Source organism: Mobula birostris, chromosome 1 (genome assembly GCF_030028105.1).
Source record: "Mobula birostris isolate sMobBir1 chromosome 1, sMobBir1.hap1, whole genome shotgun sequence".
Taxonomy (NCBI): Eukaryota; Metazoa; Chordata; class Chondrichthyes; order Myliobatiformes; family Myliobatidae; genus Mobula; species Mobula birostris.
Genome location: NC_092370.1, coordinates 187,878,378 through 187,905,312, shown reverse-complemented (window position 1 = coordinate 187,905,312; position 26,935 = coordinate 187,878,378). Strand labels below are relative to the sequence as shown.

Here is a 26,935-nt window from a genome sequence, read left to right as displayed (position 1 = left end):
TAAATTATATACAATGTCCTGGAAATTGATTTTTTTGAGAGCAAGCGTAAGAGCAAGAAAGCAAGCGCGAGACAGCAAGAGCGAGAGAGAGAGAGAGAGACCAAGACCAAGAAAGCAAGCAAGCGCGAGTGAGAGCGACCACGAGAGAGAGTGCGTGCGTGAGAGCAAGAAAGCAAGTGCGAGAGAGTGAGAAAGCAAGCGCGCGTGAGGAAGAGAGTGCGAGAAAGCAAACGTGAGAGAGCGACCACGAACGAGAGAGTTCCAGAAAAAGAAAATATGAAACGTACGTCACCCCAGACTACACTAAAGTGTACTCCTGCCTAATAGGGGTCAAAGATAATGACAGTGTTGCTCGCTGCACTGTTTGCAACAGTGACTTTTCTATTGCCTATGGTGGGTTAAGACTGTAAAAGACATGTTGAGGTGAGTTTAACAGGTGTCATTCGTTCATTAGCATAGCTAACGTTATTTAAACTAGCTGGCTAGTTACTAAGGAGCTACTCTATTGCAGACATCCCACCTCTCCTGGAAGTTCCGGGAGTCTCCCGCAAATTGATGGTGCTACCTCCCTGAAATGAGTTTTTGGAGGGTGGGATGTCTGTGATATGCTTATGTAAAGCTATAAAGTGATGGCCGAGGTGCAAATTTAATTCATTGCACTCTTAGAATTGTGAGATATGGAAACACCGGTGTTCAGTTGATTTAACTGCATTGCTTGTCCTAAATTTCCAGTTGCATTTTTAGAAAGTTGAGGTCTGCAATACAACTTGTTTACCAAAGCAATTGTTTGTCAACAAATTCTTTTCCTGTAGTTTCAGCCTTGTTAGTCTTGACTTTTCAAGTGCTCTAGATATTATAAAGTTATATAATTAGAAATCCCTTTCCTTCAAAGGAGATGCAGATGATATAAAAAAGGAACCAAAAGACAAGAAGAAGAAAGATGATAAGAGAAAAAGTGAAGATCAAGCTGGTGATAAAGATGGTGTGTATTGGATCAATTGCTAAGAATGCTCAGTATATTGAAATGCAAGTACCTTGAGCTTGTTAGAGATTTGCAACAATTGTAAAACTTTCTTTAAAATAATACAAAATATTTGTCTGGCTGCAAATGCAGGCTTAAGGCTCTATTCTACTAAGCTGTTGGTTGGTGAGGCAGATGCATAGTTTAAGGAATTTTGCTGTCACACTGGCCAATGACGTCAACATTGTGCTAGTGTAAATTCATGAAAGCCTTGACAAGATGAGGCAGAATTGGCACATATTGAAAGGCCTGAGAAAATGTGCTGTAATGGAGATGGTTTGGTTCCATATTATGAACCTGGTATAAACTAAACTGAATCATGCAGAAATTTTATTTGTCACCCCTAAGTATCTCTACTTCACAGGCAAGAAATCCAGCCTCTCATAGTTGAAATTTTTAATCCTAGGTGACATCCTGGTGAATCTCTCCACACCCTTTTCAGTGCTATCATATACTTCCTAAAGTGTTATGACCAGAACTGTGCACAATTCTCTAGCTGTAACTTAAAGTTTTCTACACTTGTACCATAATGTCCCTGCTCTTACATACTATGCCCTAGCAAAAAATACTAGTATTCAGTCTGCTGCCAGCTTCCCCAGAAGTGGTTCTAAGGCTGCCCCTCCTGTACCCTTGCATTTGTAGTAAAGGATTTGATAGTTGATTTGTGGGACTTGCTGCAGTAGGCATTGTCAATCCTGAACTACATATTACCTCAGATAGCACTGACTGGCTAGATGAACACTTGTGTGGGGAAAGAGAATAATCAAAATTGAAATCTATGATGTTGGTAGTAAAGAAGTTGAGGTCTTGCAGGCAGCTATTTAAGCAGACTGGAAAATCTGGAAATCTTTTGATTTACTCCCAGTGCCACATGTGATTTTTATGAAATGGATAAGTGTGTCAGAAGAAAATTTTTGAAAGCCCAAAAATGGACCAGTGATGAAGGATATCATTATTTAAATATTGATATTTGGAGTGTGGGGGAAGGGGAAGTATAGGTCAAGGAAGGTGAATAACTCTGAATTTACTCAAGACTTGATCAAATATATTCCTAAATGAAAGGTGAAGTGGTGCCATCAGATTTGGAGAATTTGCTGGTGCAAATGTAGTGTGTTTTAGTTGGAGACTATGTAATCAGTACTTTTTCTCTTTATTGCAGTGAGTGCCAAAGCTAGAAAGGCAAATATGAAAATACAAATTTATTACGCAGCTAAAGCAATTACACTGAATGCTTTCATGACCTTGTATTTTATGGCCTCGGCTATAAAAACAAGTTGAGCTCAACTTTTACGAACTTCCTGGTTAGATCATGATAGAGTGCATATTTGAGCTAGAATCTCTGAACTATAGAAAAGGATTACCAGAGAGAACCCAGGGATGTGAGACAAGTATGTGATTAAATAACTTGCTTGAAGAACCCAAGTTTATTGGAAAACCTAATAAGATTTCAAAAAATGAGCTTTAATGGAGCAAGCAGGGAGAAATTGTTTAAATATTGGGGATTGTTTTCACACGGAGTTTTTTCAATTTTCTGAAACTTCCTGAAAGGATGGTGAAGTCATATTCCATTAGAACCTTTAAAGACGTTAAACTTTGTTTAATTTGTATGGTAGAATGAAAAGGTTGGGGTCTGAGATTAAATTGAACAACTTGCAATGAACTGTCACAATTTAATGGGTGTAAATGTGTTTTATGGAAGTAAATATCTGCCATTGTTTTGTATGACATTCAATTTTCAGTAAATGCTACTCAACTTGCATGTGGTTCTAAAGGTACTTATATCTTTCTTCTCGTTGTTGTGTAACCTTGCATAAACCCTAGGGTAAGGGTTACAATATTCAAAGCATGGGAGAAACTAATAGTGGGTTGCCATGAAGATTATACAGCTAACAGAATTCTACCAATGTTAGAAACAAGTTGTAATGCTTTGCCAGGGACCATAGTTTACAATTATGAGTAAATAAATATTCTTAGACAATTTTTTGAGAATGTAAATCTTTCAGAAAACCAATTTAATTTTAAATATTCTAAGGTTTCCTGTATTATTGGTGTCCAGGAAACATTTACTTATAGGAGCTAGATATTGAAATAATGCTTAAATAGCTAGCAATTGAAGAATACAATGAAAAGTAGAAGAATGTAGATAAAGGATTTTGTTATGTTATCTGTACAACGTTCTGACTTGGGAATATATCTCATCACTTGATCTAAATCCTGGAACTCCCTACCAAGCAACAGTGAAAAGACTGTAGTAGTTTGAGATGATGCTTCATAATCATCACACCAAGTAGTCAGCGATGGCAACTTGCATGTGGTTCTAATAGTATTTATATCTTTCTTCTCGTTGTCGTATAACCTTGCATAAACCCTAGGGTAAGGGTTACACTTGGGAATATATCTCATCACTTACTGGATCTAAATCCTGGAACTCCCTACCAAGCAACAGTGAAAGACTGTAGTAGTTTGAGATGATGCTTCATAGTCATCACACCAAGTAGTCAGCGGTGGGCAATAAATGCCGACGTTGCCCACATCTCAAAACTGTTTTCTTTTGCAACTCTGGAAACCTGAAAATGAAAACTCATTTTAAATTCTTGAGACAAGGATTTAATTTAAAGATTTTAATTCTTGCATTTTAGATGCTAACGATTGTGGGAAGATACAGAAGACATTATTAGATCGTTGGAGAGAGTCTCTTCTGGCATGCACCAGCTTAGCTCAGGTTTTTCTTCATCTCTCCACACTGGATCGTAGCATTATATGGGCCAAATCTTTGCTAAATACTCGCTGTAAGATCTGTCACAAGAAGGGCGATGCAGAAAACATGCTTTTGTGTGATGGCTGTGATAGGGGTCATCACACATACTGCTTGAGACCAAAGGTCAAGGTTTGTGCCTAAAACTTGCTTTTTATATATAAAAATAAGCAAACTGTTTAATCTGTCTCCTGCCATTTTCAAAGTAATATCCTTTAATGTAGTCAATTTCTCTTAGATCATTCCAGAAGATGATTGGTTCTGCCCTGAATGCAGGCCAAAACAACGGTTGCGTCGTACAGTGGCCAGGCAAAGACCATCATTGGAGAGTGAGGAGGAAGAGGACGAGGAGGATCTGGTTGAATTGGACAAGAAGTTGTTGAAGATGCAAAGTGAAAAAGTTAAAAACGAGGCAATGGAAGAAAATGAAACTGAGAAAGAAATTGAAATGGAGAGGAGGTATTTTTAGTAACCAAATTGTTTAAAAACTATTGGTTTTACTTGTATTGTTTGGTTTTGCTGTGATTATCAACTTGCCAGATGTACAGATTTCACATGTACATTAACTCTTCACAACCAACACCAACCTGATTTTCCTACCACTCACCTACACAAGAGGTAACTTAGTGACCAATTAACCTACTCGCCAGCAGTTCTTCAGAAGAAAATTGAAGTATCCTGGGAAAGCTCACAAGGAAAACATGCAGACTCCACTTAGAGCACCAAATGTCAAGGTAGAATCTGGGTCTGGAACCATGAAGCATCAACATCATCTGCTGCATCATTGATCCACCCAAATCCTCTCCATCCTAGAAAGAAATCAATAAAAACTAGCCAAAGGCTAGAATTAAGTGCACGTAAATGGAATTTTTTTGTTCCATATCTCAAGAAATTGCAGATGCAGGGCTTGGATATGGTAGGAAAAATAAAATCAGTTAATTGGTCAAAAATAACTGTTTCCTCCTGGGGTTGTTGCAATAAACTGAGGGGAAAAATGATGGGTCTCTGAGGGGTGGTGGGAGGAAATTCCTTTATTCCAAATGGTTGAGGGAGGAACGAGGTAGGTATTTGTTCTTGTGTATTGTATTCCAGTGAAATGGTACAAACTAGGTCACAGCTGGAGTATTGTACAGTGGTGAAGATTGAGGTAGTACAAGGTAAAACAGTCACAAAAAGCCACATAAAGTGTAACAGCTACAGAAAACATGGAAGTAAACAATAAAGGGCAAGATCTCATGGTAATCTTCCACCTTATTGTTTACCTGCGTGCGCGTTCTTGACCTCAATCTATCTGTAGGCCCTCCATTGTTCACGGTCAACCATGCATGTTGTATTCTAGTTGCAAGCAAGCGCAGTATGATATGGAGAGCAAGCCATTGGCCATGCAACAGCTCCCCCTTTCTACATAGCTGATGAATTCAAAGAACCAGCAGAAACTGATGCAGTTTGGCACCAGCGGAGTCGGAGGAGTTCCCAGTTAGCATTGAACTCTATGTAGGACTGCCTTAGGAATTCCAGCTCTAGAATTTTCCTCCGGGTTTACTCCTGAAGCCTTCTCCATGAGTGAGTATAGAGGTTTGAGATCAGAGTTTTCCTTCTAGATGTGCTGCCAACTACGGGTGACGAGCCATATCTCATCGAAGCAATTGGTTTTAAGGTGCCAGTAACCCGCCTTTGCCCCTTCTGTCAGTAGACAGGTTCCAGTGCGCTTCCAAAAGCTGGATTCAGTTGTCTGAAGCTACTTGAGATGCATGTCAGTGGGAGCTTAATAGGTAGTAGGAGCTTATCCCCACTACTTAACTTCTCTCTTACCCCACCCCCAGCCTCAGCTATGACAACCTTAAGGAACCAAACAATTAGGGAAGCATTCAGTAGTCTTACACAGTGCCTTGTAAAAGTATTTAGCCCCCAACCCTTTGTTCACATAAATGAGTATTTCAACCAGGAATTTTGATCAATTTAACTGAGAATTTTTATTTGTGAATCACATGCTCCTTTTTTTCCTCAGCAGAGCCCAAAAAAACAGGGAAAATTGTAAAGCATGAAAAACTCAATTCTAAAACTAAAATGTCAGCTGTTCAAAAGTATTCATCCCCCTTTGCTCAGTACTTAGTTAAGCCACCTCTCACAGCTACTACAGCCAGTAGTCTTTTGGATAAGTCGCTATTAGCATTGCACAATGTGATGGGGCAAGATTTGCCCATTCCTCCTTGCAAAATTGCTCAAACTATGCCAGATTAGTTGGAGAGCGGTAGTGGACAGGAAGGAGTCTTGAGGTCTTACCAAAGATGTTCGGTCAGATTACGGTCAGGACTCCAACTAGGTCACTCAAGGACATCAATTTTCTTCATTTGAAGCTACTCCATGGTTGCTCTTGCTGTGCACTTTGGGTCGTTGTTCCTCTGAGAGACAAACTTCCTCCCCAATTTAAGCTTTCTGGCAAAGTCTAGCAGGTTTTTATCCAGGGTCTTTCTGTATTTAGCAGCATTCAACTTCCCATCAATCTTGATCAGATTTTCAGTCCCTGCTGCTTAAAAGCTTTCGCCTAGCATAATGTTACCTCCACCATACTTTACAGTAGGGATGGTGTTAACTGGCTGATGTGCAGTATTTATGTACCACTTGGTGTTGAGGCTAAAAAGTTCCACTTTAGTTTCATCCAACCACAAGACCTTTTCCCTCAACTTTTCAGCACCTTTTAAGTGGCGCTTTGTAAAGTATTGACAGGTATAGATACAGGTTTTTTTTGCGCCAGAATTTCTTCCTTACCACTCTTCCATAAATACCCTTTTTGTGCAAAGCTTTAGAGATTGTGGAGCCATGAACTTCATGTCCAGTTGCAGCCACTAACTTCTGCAGCTCACTCAGAGTTACCATTGGCATCACAATAGCCTCTCTTACAAGTGCCGTTCTTCTCCGTCAATTAAGTTTAGATGGGTGGCCTGACCTACGCTGTGTGGCTTTGGTTTTGTATTTTTTTTCCACTTTCATGATGGGCTGTACTAAGTTAAGTTCTGAGGTATGTTCAGTGCCTTTGAGATGGTCTTGTCCCTTTCCCCAGAATTGTGCTTCTCTGTTATCATTTCCCTGAATTGCCTTTTATCTTCATTTTGGTTGGTCTGTTGAAAATCAATCATACTGTTGGCCTTACAGAGACAGGTATTTATTATGAATTCATTGAAAACAGGTGATCCTCCAATTTTCTACATCAACAAATTGGCTGAGTTGGTATGGTTGTATATTACTCCTGAGCGAAGTTAGCATAGGGGATGAATACTTTCTTAGCCTCACAGTATTGGTTTTTAATTTTTTGTTAAATTGTTCACAGGTTTTAAAATTTTTCTTTTGATTTGGCATAATGCACAATGGTTTGTAGCTCAGCTCAAAAAATCCTACTTCAATATATATCTTAAATTTAGAAAATGAGACAGTAAAATGTGAAAATAATTGGGGGCTGAATACTTTCTTAAGGCACCGTAACAAAGGAATAGAAGATGTGTCTGAGCTTGGTATTATGTGCTTTCAGGGTTTTGTATTTTCTGTTCAATGGGAAAGAGACGAGATTGTTTATACTTCAACAGTAAAGCAGCAATCATAATCATAGATCCCATCAGTGGGTCTACGGGCAGTGTCCACTGAGGGTAGGCTGGTTTTCATGATAAGATGTGCTAAGCTGTGTCCACAACTCTCTGCAGTTTCTTACCGTTATGGGCTGAATGTTTGCCTTGGAAGTTAATATTGGGACTATACAAGTAATGTTTCTGAATTTCATTGCTGAATATTATCTAAAACAAATATAGACATTCTAACTGCTTGTGTTTATACACACCCCAACATTTCAAATATACTTTAAATGACTGTTTCTCTTACACAAATGCTTTGAACAATGTGTTCTGTTTCCTTCACTAGTCGCCCACGAAGAGGAAGACCTCCTTTGAAACTACAGATTAAAGGCAAAAGGGGTAAATCTAGCACTCCTAAAGCAGAGGTTACTCATCGAGCAGGTAAAAGGAAATATACCCCTCGCAGCCAGTCAAATACTCCGAAGTTAACAACATCTTTTGATAAGAATAGTGGCAGAAGATTGGGAAGGAAGCCTAAATCTGCACCAAACTCTGAAATAAAACCAACGTCCAGATCATTTCATTATGCTAAATCTGACCAAACAGATGAATTCTTCAGCGAACTGGTACGTCCCCGTCGGCGACGGAAGTATCGGAAGTTTATTACCAGCACCCCTGACTGCAACACCTCAGGATCTCACAGTGTTGACATTTCTGAATTAGACATCTTGAAGGATGAACCTGTAAGGAAAAAAAGGAAGTATACACGTCGTATACATCAGAAACCAGCTCAAGTGATTAAAACAGGAAGAAGAGGCAGAAAGCGCAAATCTGAAGGTAGGATTTTTTTTGCATTATGCTAAAAATCTGATCAGTCATATTAAACTTGAACATTTGTCATGTTTCACTGTTTGGTTAAGTATTTGCAAAACACTAAAAAACCATGCTTTCAAAGTTAAAACTCACTCCATGGAGATCTTTTAGGGAAGAAAATAAGTATTACAGAATATTGAACCATGTAATTTGAAAATATAGTTTGGTGATATAGTAAATCTACCACTACAGTGCTACAAATGCTGCCAAAAGAAGAGATTTTTGAATTTGTTGCACTGGGGAAGAATATTTATAGAAATTGGGGAATATGACTTGGTACAGATGTAGGAAGTACATTTCCTGTATTAATGCAGCCGGAGAGGAGGACATTCTGAGTAGTAGTTGGTTGACAATACCATAGGCTTCCTTAGCAGAAATTTAAGAATGAGCAGGAGGGCTAGGCTGGACATGTAGAATCAACTGTTGGGCAGTGGATGCCAGGATTATGATGTTTTGTTTGAATTTGCTCAAGTAACAAACAGGAATTAGGAGTGTATTTTTGTCTAGCATCTTTGAAATTCCCACTGTTACTCTTTTTGTTTTGACCTGAGCTACCTAGTAGATTCAAATTTTCCTTGGCCTGAGCAATAATTTCCTCAGTCAGTTTTTTTTTTAAGTAAATAAAATCTTTGTGGGATGGCAGGTAGAATATTATGTAATGATTTTATAAAAACTCTGGCCTGGTTTCTTTCTACCTATGATAGCATAAGAATGTTGAACAGTCATTAATTAGTTTTGCCATTGCATCTATAACACGCTATTTCTTCAGCACTTAATAGCTTAATATGACTGAGACGTCATACAGAAGGAGATCTTAGAAATGAAAAGGCTTAACTGGTTATTGCTGTCCCTTCACAAAGGGACGTCAAAAAATTCATTTTTTAAGCAGAATACTCCACAAATGTGCTCCAGATTACCTCATTTGTTCATGATTTCAAGAAGAGTCAGGAGGTTCTACCACATTTGCCTTTTCTGCAAAAAAAAAATTCTTTTTACTGTTTACTGTATCATTCTTCACCTTCTCCAGAACCAACATGTCTTTTCGTAAGTGGTATCTAGTACATGAAAGTAATCAGTACTCTGTTTTTGATACTGGATTCCTAGAGTTAGTTTATACTGTATTTGCATCTCTCTAGTTATCATAAACATGAGATTCTGCAGATGCTAGAAGTCCAGAGCAATACACACAAAATGCTGGAGGAACTTGGCAGGTCATGCAGCATTTATGGAAATAAATAAACAGTTGATGTTTCAGGCTGAGACCCTTCATCAAGACTGGACAGGTAGGGGAAGATGAAAGAAGTGGGGAGAGAAAGAGGACTGCATATCCCCTATCACCTTTTTTTTTACCCATCCTCCCCCCCCCCCCATTTTTATTTTGACATCTTCCCCCTTTCTTACCAGTCCTGAAGAAGGGCCTTGGCCTTAAACTTCAACGATTTATTCATTTCCATAGATGCTCTCTGATGTGTCGAGTCTCACCAGCCATGTCTTACTGCTGGCTTGTCTTCCATCAGTGATCATTTGTCTGGTGCTATTAAATAACTTTTGCCAATTCAGTCAGTTTGAATGTATTTATTTGATTCTTATTTATCTCGCTGCTTGTCCTATTGGCAGTTTTTTAAATCATCCATTCACTTGGAGACTATAAACAGGTATTTTGTATGTGCATTAAAAGATTTTTGACTGCTGCATAAGGACACTGAAATAAAAGTATAATAAAATAGCTGTTGCAAAGAGTTAAATCATTAGTTTACTTGGTTAGCAAAATGTTGCGATCATGATCAAAAGGAAACCAGACCAAAAGAAGTTGGGTCTTTATTCTTTGGAACGTAGAAGGTTGAGGGGGGACTTGATAGAGGTATTTAAAATTATGAGGGGGATAGATAGAGTTGACGTGGACAGGCTTTTTCCATTGAGAGTGGTGGAGATTCAAACAAGAGGACATGAGTTGAGAGTTAAAGGGCAAAAGTTTAGGGGTAACATGAGGGGGAACTTCTTTACTCAGAAAGTGGTAGCTGTGTGGAACGAGCTTCCAGCAGAAGTGGTTGAGGCAGGTTCAATGTTATCATTTAAAGTTAAATTGGATAGCTATATGGACAGGAAAGGAATGGAGAGTTATGGGCTGAGTGCAGGTCGGTGGGACTAGGTGAGAGTAAGAGTTCGGCATGGACTAGAAGGGCCGAGATGGCCTGTTTCCATGCTGTAATTGTTGTGTGGTTAATTAAACAAATACAATATGGAGCTGAGAAATATTTCAAAGAATTTGAGAATTGAAAGAGTGGTCATAAATTTGGAGGAAAAGCATGGTTGTAGAAAGAAACCATGAATATATGAGTATTGACATGATGAGATTTGGGCAAGTAGCACATTACAGGGGTGATTGATAGATTTGGGAGAGTCTCATATGGAGTATTGTGAGGGTGCATAACAAGTCCACAATGCCCAGGAATGAGAAGGCTACAGAAAGTGATGAGTACAGCCCAGTCCATCACCAGCAAAGCCCTCCCCACCACTGAGTACCACAGAAGGAGCTCCACCACAAGAAAGCAGTGCCCGTCATCCAGGGCCCTGACCATCCAGTCCATGCTCTCTTCTCGCTACTGCGTTCAGGTAAGAGGTACAGAAGTCTTGGGTCCCGTGCTACCAGGCTCAAGTACAGTTGTTACCCAACGACTATCAGGCTCCTGAACTGGTGTGGATAACTTCACTTACCACAACTCTGAACTCTATTTCCTGAGAAGTTTGCAAAGATTAGGCATGACATCTGAAACGCTGACAAACTTCTATAGGTGTGTGGTGGAGAGTATATGGACTTGCTGCATCACTGCCTGGGACATCCCTTTGTGAAGGAACATCAGTAAACGATCAAGCCTTTTCATTTCCAAGATTTCCTTCTGTATGGAAACACTAATGCCCTTGAACAGAAAATCCTACAAAAAAGTAGTGGATACAGCACAGTTCATCACAGGTAAAGCCTTCCATGCCATTGAGCACATCTATATGAAACACTGTAGCAGGAAAGCAACATTCATCAGGGATCCCCATCACCCAGGACATGTTCTCTTCTTGTTGCTGTCATCAGGAAGAAGGTACTGCAGTCTCAGGACTCACACCACCAGGTTCAGGAACAGTTATTACCCTTCAACCATCAGGCTCTTGAACCAGAGGGAATAACTTCACTCAAGGTCACTTGCCCCGTCACTGAACTGTTCTCACAACCTATGAACTCAGTTTCAAGGACTTTTCATCTCATGTTCTCAATATTTATTGCTTATTTATTTATTACTATTAGCTCTTTTTCTTTGTATTTGCAGAGTTTGTTATCTTTTGCACATTGGTTGTCCGTCCTGTTGGTGTGGTCTTTGATTTTATTATGGTTACAGGACTTAAGTATGCTTGCAAGAATCTTGGTTTATATGGTGACATATACGTATGTACTTTGATAATAAGTTTACTTTGAACTGATTCCACAACCTACAGACTCACTTTTAAGGACACTTTACAACTCATAGTTAGGCATCTTTTGCATATTGGTTGTTTGTCAATCTTTGTATTGTTTTTTTGCAAAATTCTACTTTCCCCCCCCTGTTTATCACAGGCATTTATTGTCAAGGTCGTATGTGGTAACATACATACTTTGATAATAGATGATAAATAATAATGAAAAGGCTTCTCTAGGTATTCATACCCCTTCCAGAGATTGAGATTCAGTTCTCATTTTCTTAGGAGCTCCTTGAGGTCAAAGGTGACTGGCTTTACTCTAATTCTATTGGCTCTGAAGTGTCTTGAGACAAAAACAGGCAACTAAATTATTACTGTGGGTTGGGGGTTGTGTTCTTTGAAAGGTCCCTATCACAGTTTATTGTAATATGTAGTTGCATCATCTGCACGTGTGTCAAGAACACATTGGAGGGGGGAAGATTTGTTTATTTTTTAATTTTATCCCATATTTACATTTTTGGTCAGTGAACAGCCATAATAGGGAGGCTCACATGTATAGGTCACAAGTGTGGTAGGAGATGTTGATGAGCTGGTATGGGAAGTGGTGTGCATTTTCTCTAACTGTTAGTGTCATCCTCATGTGTTTCACAGTCAGTCAGGGTAGCACAATAGTCTAGCAATTAGTACAGTTGCTTTATGTTAGTGATCGGAGTTCGATTCCCTCCACTGTCTGCAAAGGGTTTGTATGTTCTCCCCGTGGCTATGTGTGGTTCCCCCGGATGCTCTGGTTTCCTACCACATTCCAAAGATGTACAGTTAGAGTTGGTGGCCATGCTTTCTGGGCTGCTCCCAGCACAATCCTCAATGTGTTGGCGGTTAATGCAACACTATGCATTTCATTGTATGTTTCAATGTATGTGACACATAAAACTAATCTTTAAAATCTTCAGGGATTCCCACGATTTGGTGAGAATATTGCTTATCAAGGGGGCTTTGAGATCATCTTACCTTCTAGTAATCCCTTACTGTGATACAACTCAGGTTGCCTGTTTCAGCAGTCCACCAGACTTCTGAATAGGGTGATAATAGAAATTGAGCCAATTAAGCCAGTCAAATTTGAATGTTGTCACCTGTTTGGTTCAGCAATCCTCATTGCAAGTAGGAATAGTGAAGTTAGGAGGTTCAGCAGCCCATTGGTTACTGAACTATTAAAATATCAAACAAATGTTAGATTTGGAGAACCATTTTGAATGGGGTTTAGAAAGGGTAAAAGCAGCAGTAGCTAGTGGAGATGCTTTTGAGCTGATGTAAAAATTCTGAAGGATAAGGCAATTGATGGAAAAACCCAGGATTAAAACTTTTTTATTGAAATGGGCAGTAGGGTTAATGGGGTCACTTTTGTATATCATACACAAAAAGAGGTGTACAAAGAAATAATTAAAGGAGTACATGAAATGAGAATAACAATTGAAATAAGATGATCAAGAGTTCCTTGACGCATAGGTGAAAGCAAATGTCTGAGTGAATGAATTCCTCATCAGGTTGGGAAAGGGAGGATCGACACCAGGATAAGGGAGGGAAGATAAAATGACAATAGAAGTCAGTGGTCTGTGAGAGTCATTTTAATTTATCTGGGGGAGAAGGGGGGATATATGGGGTGAAGAGAGAAACGAAGGGGATTAGGGAAGCATTAAGAAAGATGTTCAGTGAAGTAAAATGAATGAGGTATTCAAAAAGGAAGCAAAAATGAGGCAGATATATATGAAAGGTAAGCCTTCTAATCAGTTTATTCAGATATCTGGAAGACTGACAAGTCTCTGTGGTTGATCAAGTTCAAGGGTGATTTTGCTGAGTGAGAGGCGGTGAGCTGATCTGGCAGTCTGCAGTAGAGATGACACGAGGGTGAACGTGGCATAAGGATAAGGTTACACTCTAAGTTGAGTTTTGAAGAGTGAGCTAAAAGTTATCAAGTCCACTTATCTAATGGTCTGAGAAATAGGGGGAGTCTGTTAATGATGATCAGCATTTAAATTGTTAAAGTGCACCATAGCTGAGATGTGGAGAGAACATTTATAGCAATAGGCCACTTTTTTATATAATATATATATATATATATATATATATATATATATATATATCTTCACTCTTTACTGCAAAGATTAAGAGTTTCTCTTTTGAAAGGCTTTGGAAATTACTGCATTACCTCCATTTTAATGTTGAGATTTTATACCTGCACATTAGTTAGAGCATACAGAGGCAACTTGGCCCAACCAATTTGTTGCTTAACTTGCATGTAAAGAAGCTCTTCTACATCATATTATTCAGCTTGTTCCATGTTCAGGAAGTCATTTTTTTTTCTTTCTAGCTGACCAATATGTTTAAGTGTTGATATAGTTTGTCTTGACCACTGAGCCATTTCTATTGCTGGCAGCTGTTTCGTTTCAAGGTCTCAGACCTGTGGTATTCTGTTGCATTCTCCTCAACATTTTTGCAAATTGGAACTTTTTCTTTTAAGTTTAAATGCTGTTCCAATTTTAACCTATTGTGCTGTACTTTTTTTCAAAACCCTCTGATTTATTTTCCACCTCTGATATAGTACCCCTGGTTTGTCAAATCACGTGACATTTTGTGTTTATTACAGAAATGAGCATCCCACCTCATCATAAACACAATTGACCAAATCATCCTTCTCCAAAACCTCCCAGCTGAACGTGTACACAACCTGCTTTGATTTTTATTTATCTAATTGTAATCAGGGAATTAACCCCAATAGCTGCTCTTCCTTTACCCGTGCTGTTACTAGTCATGTCCCACTAGAATTTACTCTTGGCTCTCTTCCTTTGTTTTATGTCTTTATACTCTTCTACCAGCAACATTATCTAAAAGCGTGTCAGTTTTTACATGTAAACTTGGTTATATATCAGCATTACCATGACCTGATTTTTACTGTTTCTCTAAATTGTAGTCTACTTTGTCTATTACTGTAAACTGATAATTATCTAAGTACATAATAGGATGATGAATGCCATTGGCTTAGCTTGCCTCTTGGAAACTTGTACATTTATTGCACATAGTGTGATTGATCATTGTGTGCCATGTTCAAAATATTTGCTCAAATGTCCAATTTTTTGTTATACTTAAAATTTCGGTATATTAAAGTATCATGATACTCGTGAGGTAAATATGAAACCACTAATTATTGAACTACTCAAAAAGCTGATTCATAAAATTATTATACTTTTGTGGATACTCTGCATAATCAAATACTAACGTAATTTATTAATCCTTGTCTAACATTTACTGAGCTATCAAATAAATGGAAAGCTCAGCTTGTGTTCACATGAATTTAAAGCTACAATTTTAATTTCTTTAAAAAGATGCCACAATACAAGTACCACAGGTAACAGGGAACCGGAGGAGTTCAAGTCGGCACTCTGGCATGCATGAGCTTTCTCTTTGTGAACAACTGATAGTGGATTTAGTACGGCATGAGGACAGTTGGCCATTCCTGAAATTGGTAAACAAAGCTCAGGTACACAGAAATACATATTTATTGATGCACCAGTTTGTTATAGTCTGTGAAAATGAGGATTAGACCAGCTGTTCCTCAATTTATGAAAAAAATGCATTCCTGAATAACATTTTATTTAAAATTTTGTATGTCAAAGGCTGAATGAAATTGGGCATTTCAGTAGAAATGTTCCAATGTATAAAGTGGATTGTAATTACTTAGTGGGGAAAAAAAAACTTTAAGCAATTCTTCCAGTATGAATTGAAAACTTGCTGCAATGTGTTTTAATGTCTTAATCAGAATGTATACGTATGGCCAAGAACTAAAATTTCTCTAACAGTACCTTTATTTTCTTTACAGGTTACTGACTACTATGACATTATTAAAAATCCAGTTGCCTTAAATATCATACGGGAGAAACTAAACAGATGTGAATATAACTTCGCATGTAAGTTTAAGGCTTGCTGTGGGTTTACATGCTTTCTTATTGTCCTGTATTTCGAGTAAATGCCTGTGATTTGTTTGCTTTTAGGATAACCATAATTTTCATTAACTATCCAGCAATAACACTCTAAATCTGTGCTGTAAGAAATACTTGAGCTGCAGACTTTGGTTTAGCCATTTTCTCTTGACGAGGAAAGGTGGGATCATTCTAAAGACCTTGTCTCCTTCATTTGTGACCTAGCCAGCCTTGGGACTTTCTTGATTGCAGTACTAACTTCTGACACTGACTACAATTTACTTAATCTGAAATACAACAGAAAATTAGATTTAAGTTTACAGTGAAATTCAGTTCATCTGACACACTCAGGATTTGGATGACGCCAGATTGACAGATTTTTCAGACTACAATGCAATTTCAATTTACTCCCCAAAACACTTTATTTCACTTTTAAGATATTGTACAGTAATGTAACTTTCCAGCCAATCTATTATGTATTGGAAAAGAGCTGATTACATAGTGAAATGTAGTCCTGATAAGTTTTAAGTGAGTTTGGAAGTTAAGCACCAGTAAGTTTAAAGGGAATTAGGGTCCCAATGAGCCAGCAGTCAGACTTCTGATGCTAAAAATGAAATCATTATGGCTGGCCACCTCACTTATTAATAATAGAATATTGCTGGTGGACATCATACTATTTTTGTCTCCAGGAACAGAAAGACATGGTTCACAAATTTACATGCAAGTTACCAGCAAAGATCAAAGCTCTTTCCATAGTGGATTTCCATTTTTCTAGTGTGACATAACCTAAAGTCATCTTCAGGCTTTCTGTCACAAACAAGATGCAGATGCTGGAAATCCAAGCAACACACAAAATGCTGGAGTAACTCATTCTCATTCCGACATGCAGTAGCCATCCATTTTAACTCCACTTCCCATTCCCATTTCAACATGTCAGTCCATGGCCACTTCTACAGTTGCAATGAGGCCACACTCAGGTTGGAGGAGCAACAACTTGTATTCCATCTGGGTAGCCTCCAACCTGATGGCATGAACATAGATTTCTCAAACTTCTGGTAATGCCCCCTCCGCCCCCCCCCCCCCACCCCCCTCATACCAATCAACATTCCCTTTTCTCTCTCACCTAGTCTCCTTACCTGGCCATCGCCTCCCTCTAGTGCTCATCCTTCACCTATCACCTTGTGTTTCTTCCTCCTCTCCCCCCACCTTATGACACTGACTCCATCTTTTTTTTTTAAACTCCAGTTCTGATGAAGGGTCTCTGCCCAAAACATCGACTATACTCTTTTCCATAGATGCTGCCTGGCCTTTTTAGTTCCTCCAGCATTTTGTGTGTGTTGTTCAGGCTTTCTGTGATATCCACAAATAATAAAATCAAGCTAGTTCACAAACAGTTCAGGTTAAAACAACTTCACATAAGGAAGGAAAAATGTGCAAATTTATAAGAATGGTTTAACAATTTCATGAAATTTAAATTGCATTAAGTTGAAAAGCTTTAAAGAAATCCTTTTTTTTAAACTCTTAAATCTTTGTTTTCATTGCCCTGAGGAAATGATGCATTAAAGTTTAAAGTGTAGAAACAAAATGTTCAGAGCAAAAGGATTCTGAGGAGTAACTTTAACATGAATAATCATTTCAGAAGCCCAGTTAAACCTTTTTCCTGCAGGTGGGACAACTTTACTGAAATTCTCATTTAAAATTCTGAAGATTGAAATTCACATTAAAAGTTACTGATTCTGCATGTGAAAACTACAAATTGCATCCTATGGAGACGCAGACATCAATAACAACAGTTATAAATTTGCTGCATTTTGATTATTACAGTTCAATTGACAGCCTTTTCCCCCTCAGAGATAAATGTTCTGCAGAGGTTTAACATGATATAGGTTAGCACTCCTGTGCAATTAAGAGGAAGTGTAGGCCTATTAAAGTGGCCGACTTTTGGGGGAGATTTTTTTTATCAGAAGCACTGTATCCTTTCTCAAGTAGTATTTAAAAAAAAAAATTCGTAGCACTACTTGAAAGCACAGAGAGGTTATTTTTGTTCTGTTATTAGGATGTTGTTGCTTGTAAATTGTTTCCATGTTAACATCAGTGACTGCGTTTTGATCAAACTAAAGAATGCAGAGGAGTTTCCAAATTAATTTGAATCTGTCTTGCTAACTCAGCATGTATGAAGACCAGAAGTTCTCATTATTTTGAGAAAATTATATCAATGACAGGTTGTCAATATTGTCTGTATGACTGCACAGTTCCAGAAAATAATAGGCATTGAAGCAAAGCAAAGTTATGCCTAAATTTGCATATTATCATGTCAAAGCACTTTAACAGTGCCTATAAAAAGTATTCTCTCTCCTCCCCCCCCCCCCCCCGGATCTTTTCATGTTCTATTATTTTACAACATTGAATCACAGTGGATTTAATTTGGCTTTTTTTTAACACTGATCACACAGAAAAATACTCTTCTTGTCAGTGGAAACAGATCTCTACAAAGTGATATAAATTAATTACAAATATAAAACACAATAATTGATTGCATAAGTATTCATCCCCTTCAAGTCAGTATGTAGTAGATGCACCTTTGATAGCAATTACAGCCTTGAGTCTGTGTCAATAGGTCTGTATCAGCTTTGCACATTTGGACACTGCAACTTTTCCCCATTCTTCTTTACAAAACTGCTCAAGCTCTGTCAGATTGCGTGGAGGTTGTCAATGAACAGCCCTTTTCAAGTCCAGCCAAAAATTCTCAATTAGATCAGGTCTCGACTCTGACTTAGCCACTCCCATACATGAACTTTGTTGTTTTTAAGCCTTTACTGTGTGGCTTTGGCTTTATGCTTGGGGTCATTGTCTTGTTGGAAAAACAAATCTTTTCCCAAGTCACAGTTCTCTTGCAGACTGCATCAGGTTTTCCTCCTCTGTATTTTCCTGCATTCATTTTAGCCTCTACCTCCACAAGCCTATCCTGTGGCCAGAAACGTTAGCCATCTCTGCTCTGCCATCATCCCCAGGCAGTATCCTCCTATAATCCACCTGGGCAATCTCCTCTCATGCCACTGTAATTCCCTTTTTTCTATTCTGATTCTTGATATATATGACTTGTGCTTTTCCCTCTCAAATTGCAGTATGAATTCAATCATTTGACTACTGCCTCCTAAAGGTTCCTTTATGTTAAGCTCCCTAATAGGATCTGGGTTATTACACAATACCTGATCGAAGATGGCCTTTCCCTGAGTAGGACCAAGCACAAGCTGCTCTAAAAAGCATTTCATTGGCATTCAACATGTGTTGGCGCCTGGCCAAGTAGTTAAGGCATTCGTCTAGTGATTCGAAGGTTGCTAGTTCGAGCCTTGGCTGAGGCAGCATGTGTGTCTTTGAGCAAGGCACTTAACCACACATTGCTCTGTGATGACGCTAATGCCAAGCTGTATGGGTACTAATGCCCTTCCCTTGGACAACATCGGTGGCGTGGAGAGGGGAGACTTGCAGCATGGGCAACTGCTGGTCTTCCATACAACCTTGCCCAGGCCTGTGCCCTGGAAGCTTCCCAATGTGTAAATCTATGGTCTCATGAGACTAACGGAAACCGAAATATAAGACATTCAACAAATTCCCTCTCTTGAGATCCCACACTGATCTGATTTTCCTTATCCTCTTGCATATTAAAGTCCCCCATTACAGTTGTGACATTGCCCTTATTACGTGCCTTTTCCAGCTCCCTTTGCAAACTCAGCCCCACACCTTGGCTACTATTTGGAGGCCTATCTATGATTCCCATAACGTGTTGTTTTTTTTTTTAAAAACCCTTGGGGTTTCTGAGCTCCACCCACAAAGATTCAGCATTCTGACCCTGTATCACCTCTTTCTAAAGATGTAATTCCATCTCTTACCAACAGTGAGACACCGCTGCCTATGCCTTCCTGCCTGTCTTTTTAATACAAAGTATATCCTTTGATGTTAATCTCCAAACTATGGCCTTCTTTCAGCCATGACTCATTGATGCCCACAATGTCATACCGACCAATCTCTAATTGCTGTACGAGTGTCCACTATATTCTGAATGCTACGTGCATTTAAATATAGGAGCTTCAGCCCTGCATTCTTTGCCCTTTTGAATTTTGCCTCTGGTACAATTTAACTCCTTGCTCTGTCTGCATTTGTACCCAATCATTGTCTTGTCTTTCCTTACATTCATGTTACAGCCATTATCTACTTGTAAACCTACTGGCTCATCCTAGGCTCTATCATACTGGTCCCATTCCCCTGCCATATTAGTTTAAGCCATATTAAACAAACATAGAATTCAAGGATTTCAAATGGTCAGACTTTGCATTTTATGGGGGAAGTATGACCTGTTCAAAAAGGACAGGTTACACCTGAACCCGAAGGGGACCAATATCCTGGCAGGAAGCTTTAATAGAGCTGTTAGGGAGGGTTTAAACTAATTTGGCAGGGGGATGGGAACTGGAATGATAGAGCAGAGGAAGGGGAAAACAGAAATAAATCTAAGGTAGTGAGCAGTAAAGATGTCAGGAAGGACAGGCAGGTGATGGGGCAAATTTGCAGCCACTGGGATGAGTAGCAGTGCGATCAAAGCAAAAAGTACCAAATACTGGACTTAAGGTGTTATACAAACGTTTGTACTTAAATGCATGCAGCATAAGGAATAAGGTGAACGACCTTGTCATACAGCTACAGATTGGCAGGTATGATATTGTGGCCATCACTGAGACATGGCTAAAGGATGCATGTCTCTGGGAGCTGAACATCCAAGGATACACGGTGTATCGGAAGGATAGGCAGGTAGGCAGAGGGGGTGGTGTGGCTTTATTGGTAAGAAATGATATAAAATCATTAGAAAGAGATGACATAGGATCAGAAGGTGCAGAATCTTTATGGGTTGAGCTAAGAAATCGCAGGGGTAAAAGGACCCTGATGGCAGTTATTTATAGGCCTCCAAACAGCTGCAGTGATGTGGACTACAAATTACAACAGGAAATAGAAAAGGCTTGTCAGAAGGGCAGTGTTATGATAATTTTGGGGGATTTTAACATGCGAGTGGATTGGGAAAATCAGATCGGCACTGGATCTTGAGAGAATCTGTAGAATGTCTAAAAGATGGCTTTTTAGAACAGCTTGTTGTTGAGCCTACTAGGGGATCAGCTGTACTGGATTGGGTATTGTGTAATGAACCAGAAGTGATTAGAGAGATTGAGATGAAGGAACCCTTAGGAGGCAGTGATCATAAAATGATTAAGTTCACTGTGAATTTTGAGAAAGAGAAGCCGAAATCCGATGTGTCAGTATTTCAGTGGAATAAAGGAAATTACAGTGGCATGAGAGAGGAACTGGCCAAAGTTGACTGGAAAGGGACACTAGCGGGAAGGACGGCAGAGCAGCAGTGGCTGGAGTTTATGCGAGAAGTGAAGAAGGTGCAACACAGATATATTCCAAAAAAGAAGAAATTTTCAAATGGAAAAAGGATGCAACCGTGGTTGACGAGAAGTCAAAGCCAAAGTTAAAGCAAAGGAGAGGGCAAACAAGGAAGCAAAAATTAGTGGGAAGACAGAGGATTGGGAAGTTTTTAAAAGCTTACAAAAGGAAACTAAGAAGGTCATTAGGACGGAAAAGATCAACTATGAAAAGAAGCTAGCAAATAATATCAAAGAGGATACTAAAAGCTTTTTCAAGTATATAAAGAGTAAAAGACAGGTGAGAGTAGATATAGGACTGATAGAAAATGATGCTGGAGAAATTGTAATGGGAGATAAGGAGATGACGGAGAAACTGAACGAGTATTTTGCATCCGTCTTCACTGAGGAAGACATCAGCAGTATACCGGACACTCAAGGGTGGCAGGGAAGAGAAGTGTGCATAGTCACAATTATGACAGAGAAAGTACTCAGGAAGCTGAATAGTCTAAGGGTAGATAAATCTCCCAGACCAGATGGAATGCACCCTCGTGTTCTGAAGGAAGTAGCTGTGGAGATTGCGGAGGCATTAGCGATGATCTTTCAAAAGTCGATAGATTCTGGCATGGTTCCGGAGGACTGGAAGATTGCAAATGTCACTCCGCTATTTAAGAAGGGGGCAAGGAAGCAAAAAGGAAATTATAGACCTGTTAGCTTGACATTGGTGGTTGGGAAGTTGTTGGAGTCGATTGTCAAGGATGAAGTTACGGAGTACCTGGAGGCATGTGACAAGATAGGCAAAACTCAGCATGGTTTCCTTAAAGGAAAATCCTGCCTGACAAACCTAGTGCAATTTTTTGAGGAAATTGCAAGTAGGCTAGACAAGAGAGATGCAGTGGATGTTGTGTATTTGGATTTTCAGGCGGCCTTTGACAAGGTGCCGCACATGAGGCTGCTAAACAAGATAAGAGCCCATGGAATTACAGGAAAGTTACATACGTGGATAGAGCGTTGGCTGACTGGCAGGAAACAGAGAGTGGGAATAAAGGGATCCCATTCTGGTTGGCTGCCCATTACCAGTGGTGTTCCACAGGGGGTCTGTGTCGGGCCCACTTCTTTTTACTTTGTACATCAACGATTTGGATTATGGAATAGATGGCTTTGTGGCTAAGTTTGCTGATGATACAAAGATAGGTGGAGGGGCCGGTCGTGCTGAGGAAACAGAGTCTGCAGAGAGACTTGGATAGTTTGGAAGAATGGGCAAAGAAGTGGCAAATGAAATATAATGTTGGAAAGTGTATGCTTATGCACTTTGGTAGAAGAAATAAACAGGCAGACTATTATTTAAATGGGGTGAGAATTCAAAGTTCTGAGATGCAATGGGACTTGGGAGTCCTTGTGCAGGATACCCTTAAGGTTAACCTCCAGGTTGAGTCGGTAGTAGAGAAGGTGAATGCAATGTTGGTATTCATTTCTAGTGGAATAGAGTATAGGAGCAGGGATGTGATGTTGAGGCTCTATAAGGCGCTGGTGAGACCTCACTTGGAGTACTGTGTGCAGTTTTGGGCTCCTTATTTAAGAAAGGATGTGCTGACGTTGGAGAGGATACAGAGAAGATTCACTGGAATGATTCCAGGAATGAGAGGGTAACATATGAGGAACGTTTGACCGCTCTTGGACTGTACTCCTTGGAGTTTCGAAGAATGAGGTGGGGGACCTCATAGAAACATTTTGAATGTTGAAAGGCATGGACAGAGTGGATGTGACAAAGTTGCTTCCCATGGTGGGGGAGTCTAGTATGAGAGGGCATGACTTAAGGATTGAAGGGCGCCCATTCAGAACAGAGATGCGAAGAAATTTTTTTTAGCCAGAGGGTGGTGAATCTGTGGAATTTGTTGCCATGGGCGACAGTGGAGGTTAACCTGAGTAGCCAGGGCATCAAAGGTTACGGTGAGAAGGTAGAGTGGGACTAAATGGGAGAATGGCAGAGCAGACTCAATGGGCCGAATGGCCAACTTCTGCTCCTTTGTCTTATGGTCTTGTATCAGAACTGACTAATTCTGATGGAAGGCATCGAACTTCCAATATTTTTCAGTTTTTCATACTCCACAGTATTTATGTGTATTTCCACCATATACAGTTGCAATAGAGGTTTGTGAATACTTTGCAGTTACCTGGTTTTCAGCATTAATTATTCATAAAATGTGGTCTGATCTTCATCTAAGTCACGATAATAGACAAACACTATCTGCCTAATCTAATAACAAACAATTGGACATCTCAGTACTGGGTATACCATTTAAACAATCACAGTTTACGTTCAAAAAAAGAATGTGTATCTCTGGGGTAATGCCTTCTCCTAAAGCTATTTGGAGTCAGGTGTTCCAATCAATGAAATGAGATTAGAGCTATGGGTTGTAGAGATGCCCTGCATTTTTTTTTTTTTGTTTGTTTTACAAGTCAGTTTTACTGACAAAGCCTGCTCTTCTCAAGAAAGGTATGTTTACTTGCACCATGACTCAATCAAAACAACTTTCAGAGGACCTTAGGAGAAGAATTGGAGAGATGCATCAAGCGGAAAAGGCTACAAAAGCATTTCGAAAGACCTTATTGTTCATCAGTCCACAGTAAGAGAAATTGTCTACAAATGGAGGAAACGCAGTACTGTTAGTACTGTTGCTACTCTCCATAAGAGTGGGCATCCTGCAAAGATCACACCAAAGGCGCAACGTGCAATGCTGAAGGAGGTGAAATAGAACCCAAGGGTAACAGCAAAAGACCTGCAGAAATCTCTAGAACTTGCCAAAGTCTCTGTACGTGTCCACTATAAGAAAAGCACTGAACGAGAATGGTGTTCTTGGAAGGACACCACAGAGGAAACTACTGCTCTCCAAAAAAAAAACATTGCTGCACATCTCAAGTTTGAAAAAAAAAACACCTGGATGTTCCACAGTGCTTCTGGGACAATGTTCTGTGGATGGATGAGACAAAAGTTGAACTTTTGGTAGAAATGCATACCGCTGTGTTTGGAGGAAAAACAGCACTGCACACCAACACCAAAACCTCATCCCGACTGTGAAGGATGGCGGAAGGTGATCGTGGTTTGGGGTCGCTTGGCTGCCTCAGGCCTGGACAGCTTGCAATCGTTGGGGGAACAATGAATTCAGAATTGTTTATCAAGACATTTCAGAGGAGAATGTCAGGGTAGCAATCCATCACCTGAAGCTTAATAGAAATTGGATGATGCAACAAGACAATGATCCCAAACACAAGAGTAAATCAACAACAGAATGGTTTAAAAGGAGATAATTTGTGTTTTGTAATGGCCCAAGTCAGGTTCCAGACCTGAACCCAACTGAGATGCTGTGTCAAGACCTGAAGAGGACTGTTCGTGCAAGGTATCACAGAAATATTGATGAACTGAAACAGTTTGTGTGGAGAAATGGTCAAAAATTCCTCCTTTCTGCAAATCTGATCAGCAGCTACAGGAGAAGTTTGGTGGAGGTTATTGCTGTTAAAAGAGGTTCTACCAGTTATTAAATACAAGGGTTCACATACTTTTCCAGCCAGGGCTGTGAATGGATAAACAATGTGTTCAATAAAGACATGAAAAGTACATTTGCGTGCTAGTTTAGGCAAATTGTGTTTGTCTATTGTGGCTTAAACGAAGATCAGACCACATTTGAGTATTTAATGCAGAAAACCAGGTTCATAAACTTTTTCTTGCAACTATATTTCCTTGCAACATGTTTGTCCTTCCCTCGCTATGTCTTATGTCTCCTCTAGAAATGTAAAAAAAAAAATGCCCTCACTAACTGCTCAGTCAGTATTGCCATCTTGCATTCAACCTCTACTGAATCATAAATATTCTGTTTGTTCCTAGCACTCCTCCTCTGTAGCTTGTTTGATTTCTAACTTTTAGTTTAAGGTCATCAACCTAAAGTATTCTCTTTCCATAGATGTTGCTTGACCTGCTGAGTATTTTCAACGTTGTTTTGATGCATATATCTTAAAAAGGGTTAAGATTCACTGTAATTTTTTTTTCTTTTCAGCGGATTTTATTGATGATGTGGAATTGATGTTTACAAACTGCTTTGAATACAACCCTCGGAACACGAGTGAAGCCAAAGCTGGGATAAAACTTCAAGCTTTCTTTCACAATCAAGTAGAAAAACTGGGATTGACAATGAAACCTGCCAATGTGGACCATCCACCACAACCTCCAGTTACTAAAAGGTCAAGAATTTAAGGTTGTTCAGTGGTGTTATTTTAATTAGGAACATGCAAAATTTGTCATGTTCCATTTTCCAAAATTAAAATGAGAATCATGCCACAGGCTGCCTTGCCCTTCTTATGAACTGCAATAACTTGTTTTACAACATTGAAATGCGACCTGCACTGGACTAAAATTCTTTCTATTAAGCACTCAGGAAGATGTAGTGTGAAACTGCATTGTGCTATGATAAATTTGTAGAGATTTCATAATTTGTGTATATTGGATACAGTAATGTTTTACTGAAAGACTTTTGTACTTTTTTGAAGTAACATTCATGCATAGTAGTGTCTTCCACCAAACATGGAGTAAATGCTATACTTTTATAAATCTAATTGAGGAGCTCTCCAGTGTTATTATTTTGTGAAATATGTTGTTAATTTAAAGGAAAATTAGTCACCAATCTCCAGTTATTTTTTTTATTTTAATTAAAAATGACTCTTAAAACCAACAAAAGAATGCTACACTACACATGAGTGAGAATTGTATATCATTTCAGTGCTCTATATGTTTCATGCTGGTGAGAATGATTCTTACCAAGAAAGATTAGATATTTATTCAGTGTTGAAAACAATTTGTGGGGGTTTGAATTTCATCTGTATTTATGAAATTTGTAATTGAAAAGAGGGGGAAATTGAATTTTTTTTTCTCATACTGCAACATATTCTGTTTTTTTTTTTAAAGCATGTCCTTTCAAATGCTCAATAAAATGTGGAATCCAGGAACTAGATTCTTCTGTAATGTTTCTGGCATCAGTAGTATTGATGATGCAATTTACTTTCAAAGTAATTTTTTTGTACAAATAAAAGTTTGAGTTGATGCTCATGGTGTTGTGTGATGCTAGAAACAACAAATAGAGATCTTGAGTAGAGGTATTTTGTATACCTCCACTGAAACAGCTTAAGTGTTGCTGCGTTCATTTGTAGGGGCCACAGATCTTAGATTTAGAAATCTATGTTTTGATAAACAGTACATTCTATTGTCAGTTTTAATGTACAAACATAGTTCTGTTTAATGTGATTAAGAATCAGATCTGCATAGGAGGAAAGCAGACTAAGAAAATGTGTCCAACTATTTAAAACAGACTGTGTGCTTAATTTTACCTGTGCAACTTGGTTTTGTAAACTGGTTACTTCAATTTTCTTTTCTAACTTTGAAAACTGTTCACTGAAGAAAATCTATGAAACTTTGATGTATTCATTCTGTCCCAAAAGACTGATTGGCTAGACACCCACACTGTCTAGCATCAATATTCCTTTTGTCCAGTGTTATTAGCAAAGCACTTGGATATTTTAATCATTTATAGAATAGCATCCTGCATTTCCAATTTGCCCAATTTTCCAATCTGCTGTGACTAGTTTTGCTTTTTAGTATACTTGGACTAAAATGTTTCTCCTGAACTCCCTTCATTGGACATTAAATCCTTAATTCCCCTAATAAGCCACATTGCACTTGCAGCAATTTGATAAAATAATCTATTTATTTCAATTATCCCTGAATGGAAAAGATAGGATATCAAGTATGTTCCCCAATTAGAAATTAGTGGAAGGTAAGTTTTTGTTCAGCAATTTCACTATCACGTTTATTGTTTTTTTTTTCAAGATTTAATTATGCTTTTATTTTC

At 38.9% G+C, this 26,935-nt stretch overlaps 1 protein-coding gene across 1 annotated transcript in view; it reads left to right on the top strand.

The window, feature by feature from the left end:
• Positions 1-26,130, top strand: part of baz1a (bromodomain adjacent to zinc finger domain, 1A) — an 87,822-nt gene extending 61,692 nt beyond the window's left edge. The window contains exons 22-28 of the mRNA XM_072267523.1: positions 893-982; positions 3,661-3,908; positions 4,015-4,235; positions 7,686-8,176; positions 15,034-15,188; positions 15,528-15,615; positions 25,091-26,130. Coding sequence (XP_072123624.1) covers positions 893-982; positions 3,661-3,908; positions 4,015-4,235; positions 7,686-8,176; positions 15,034-15,188; positions 15,528-15,615; positions 25,091-25,287 — 1,490 coding nt within the window. The 3' untranslated portion in view covers positions 25,288-26,130. The remainder of the gene's footprint in view (positions 1-892; positions 983-3,660; positions 3,909-4,014; positions 4,236-7,685; positions 8,177-15,033; positions 15,189-15,527; positions 15,616-25,090) is intronic.
• Positions 26,131-26,935: the final 805 nt, after the last annotated feature.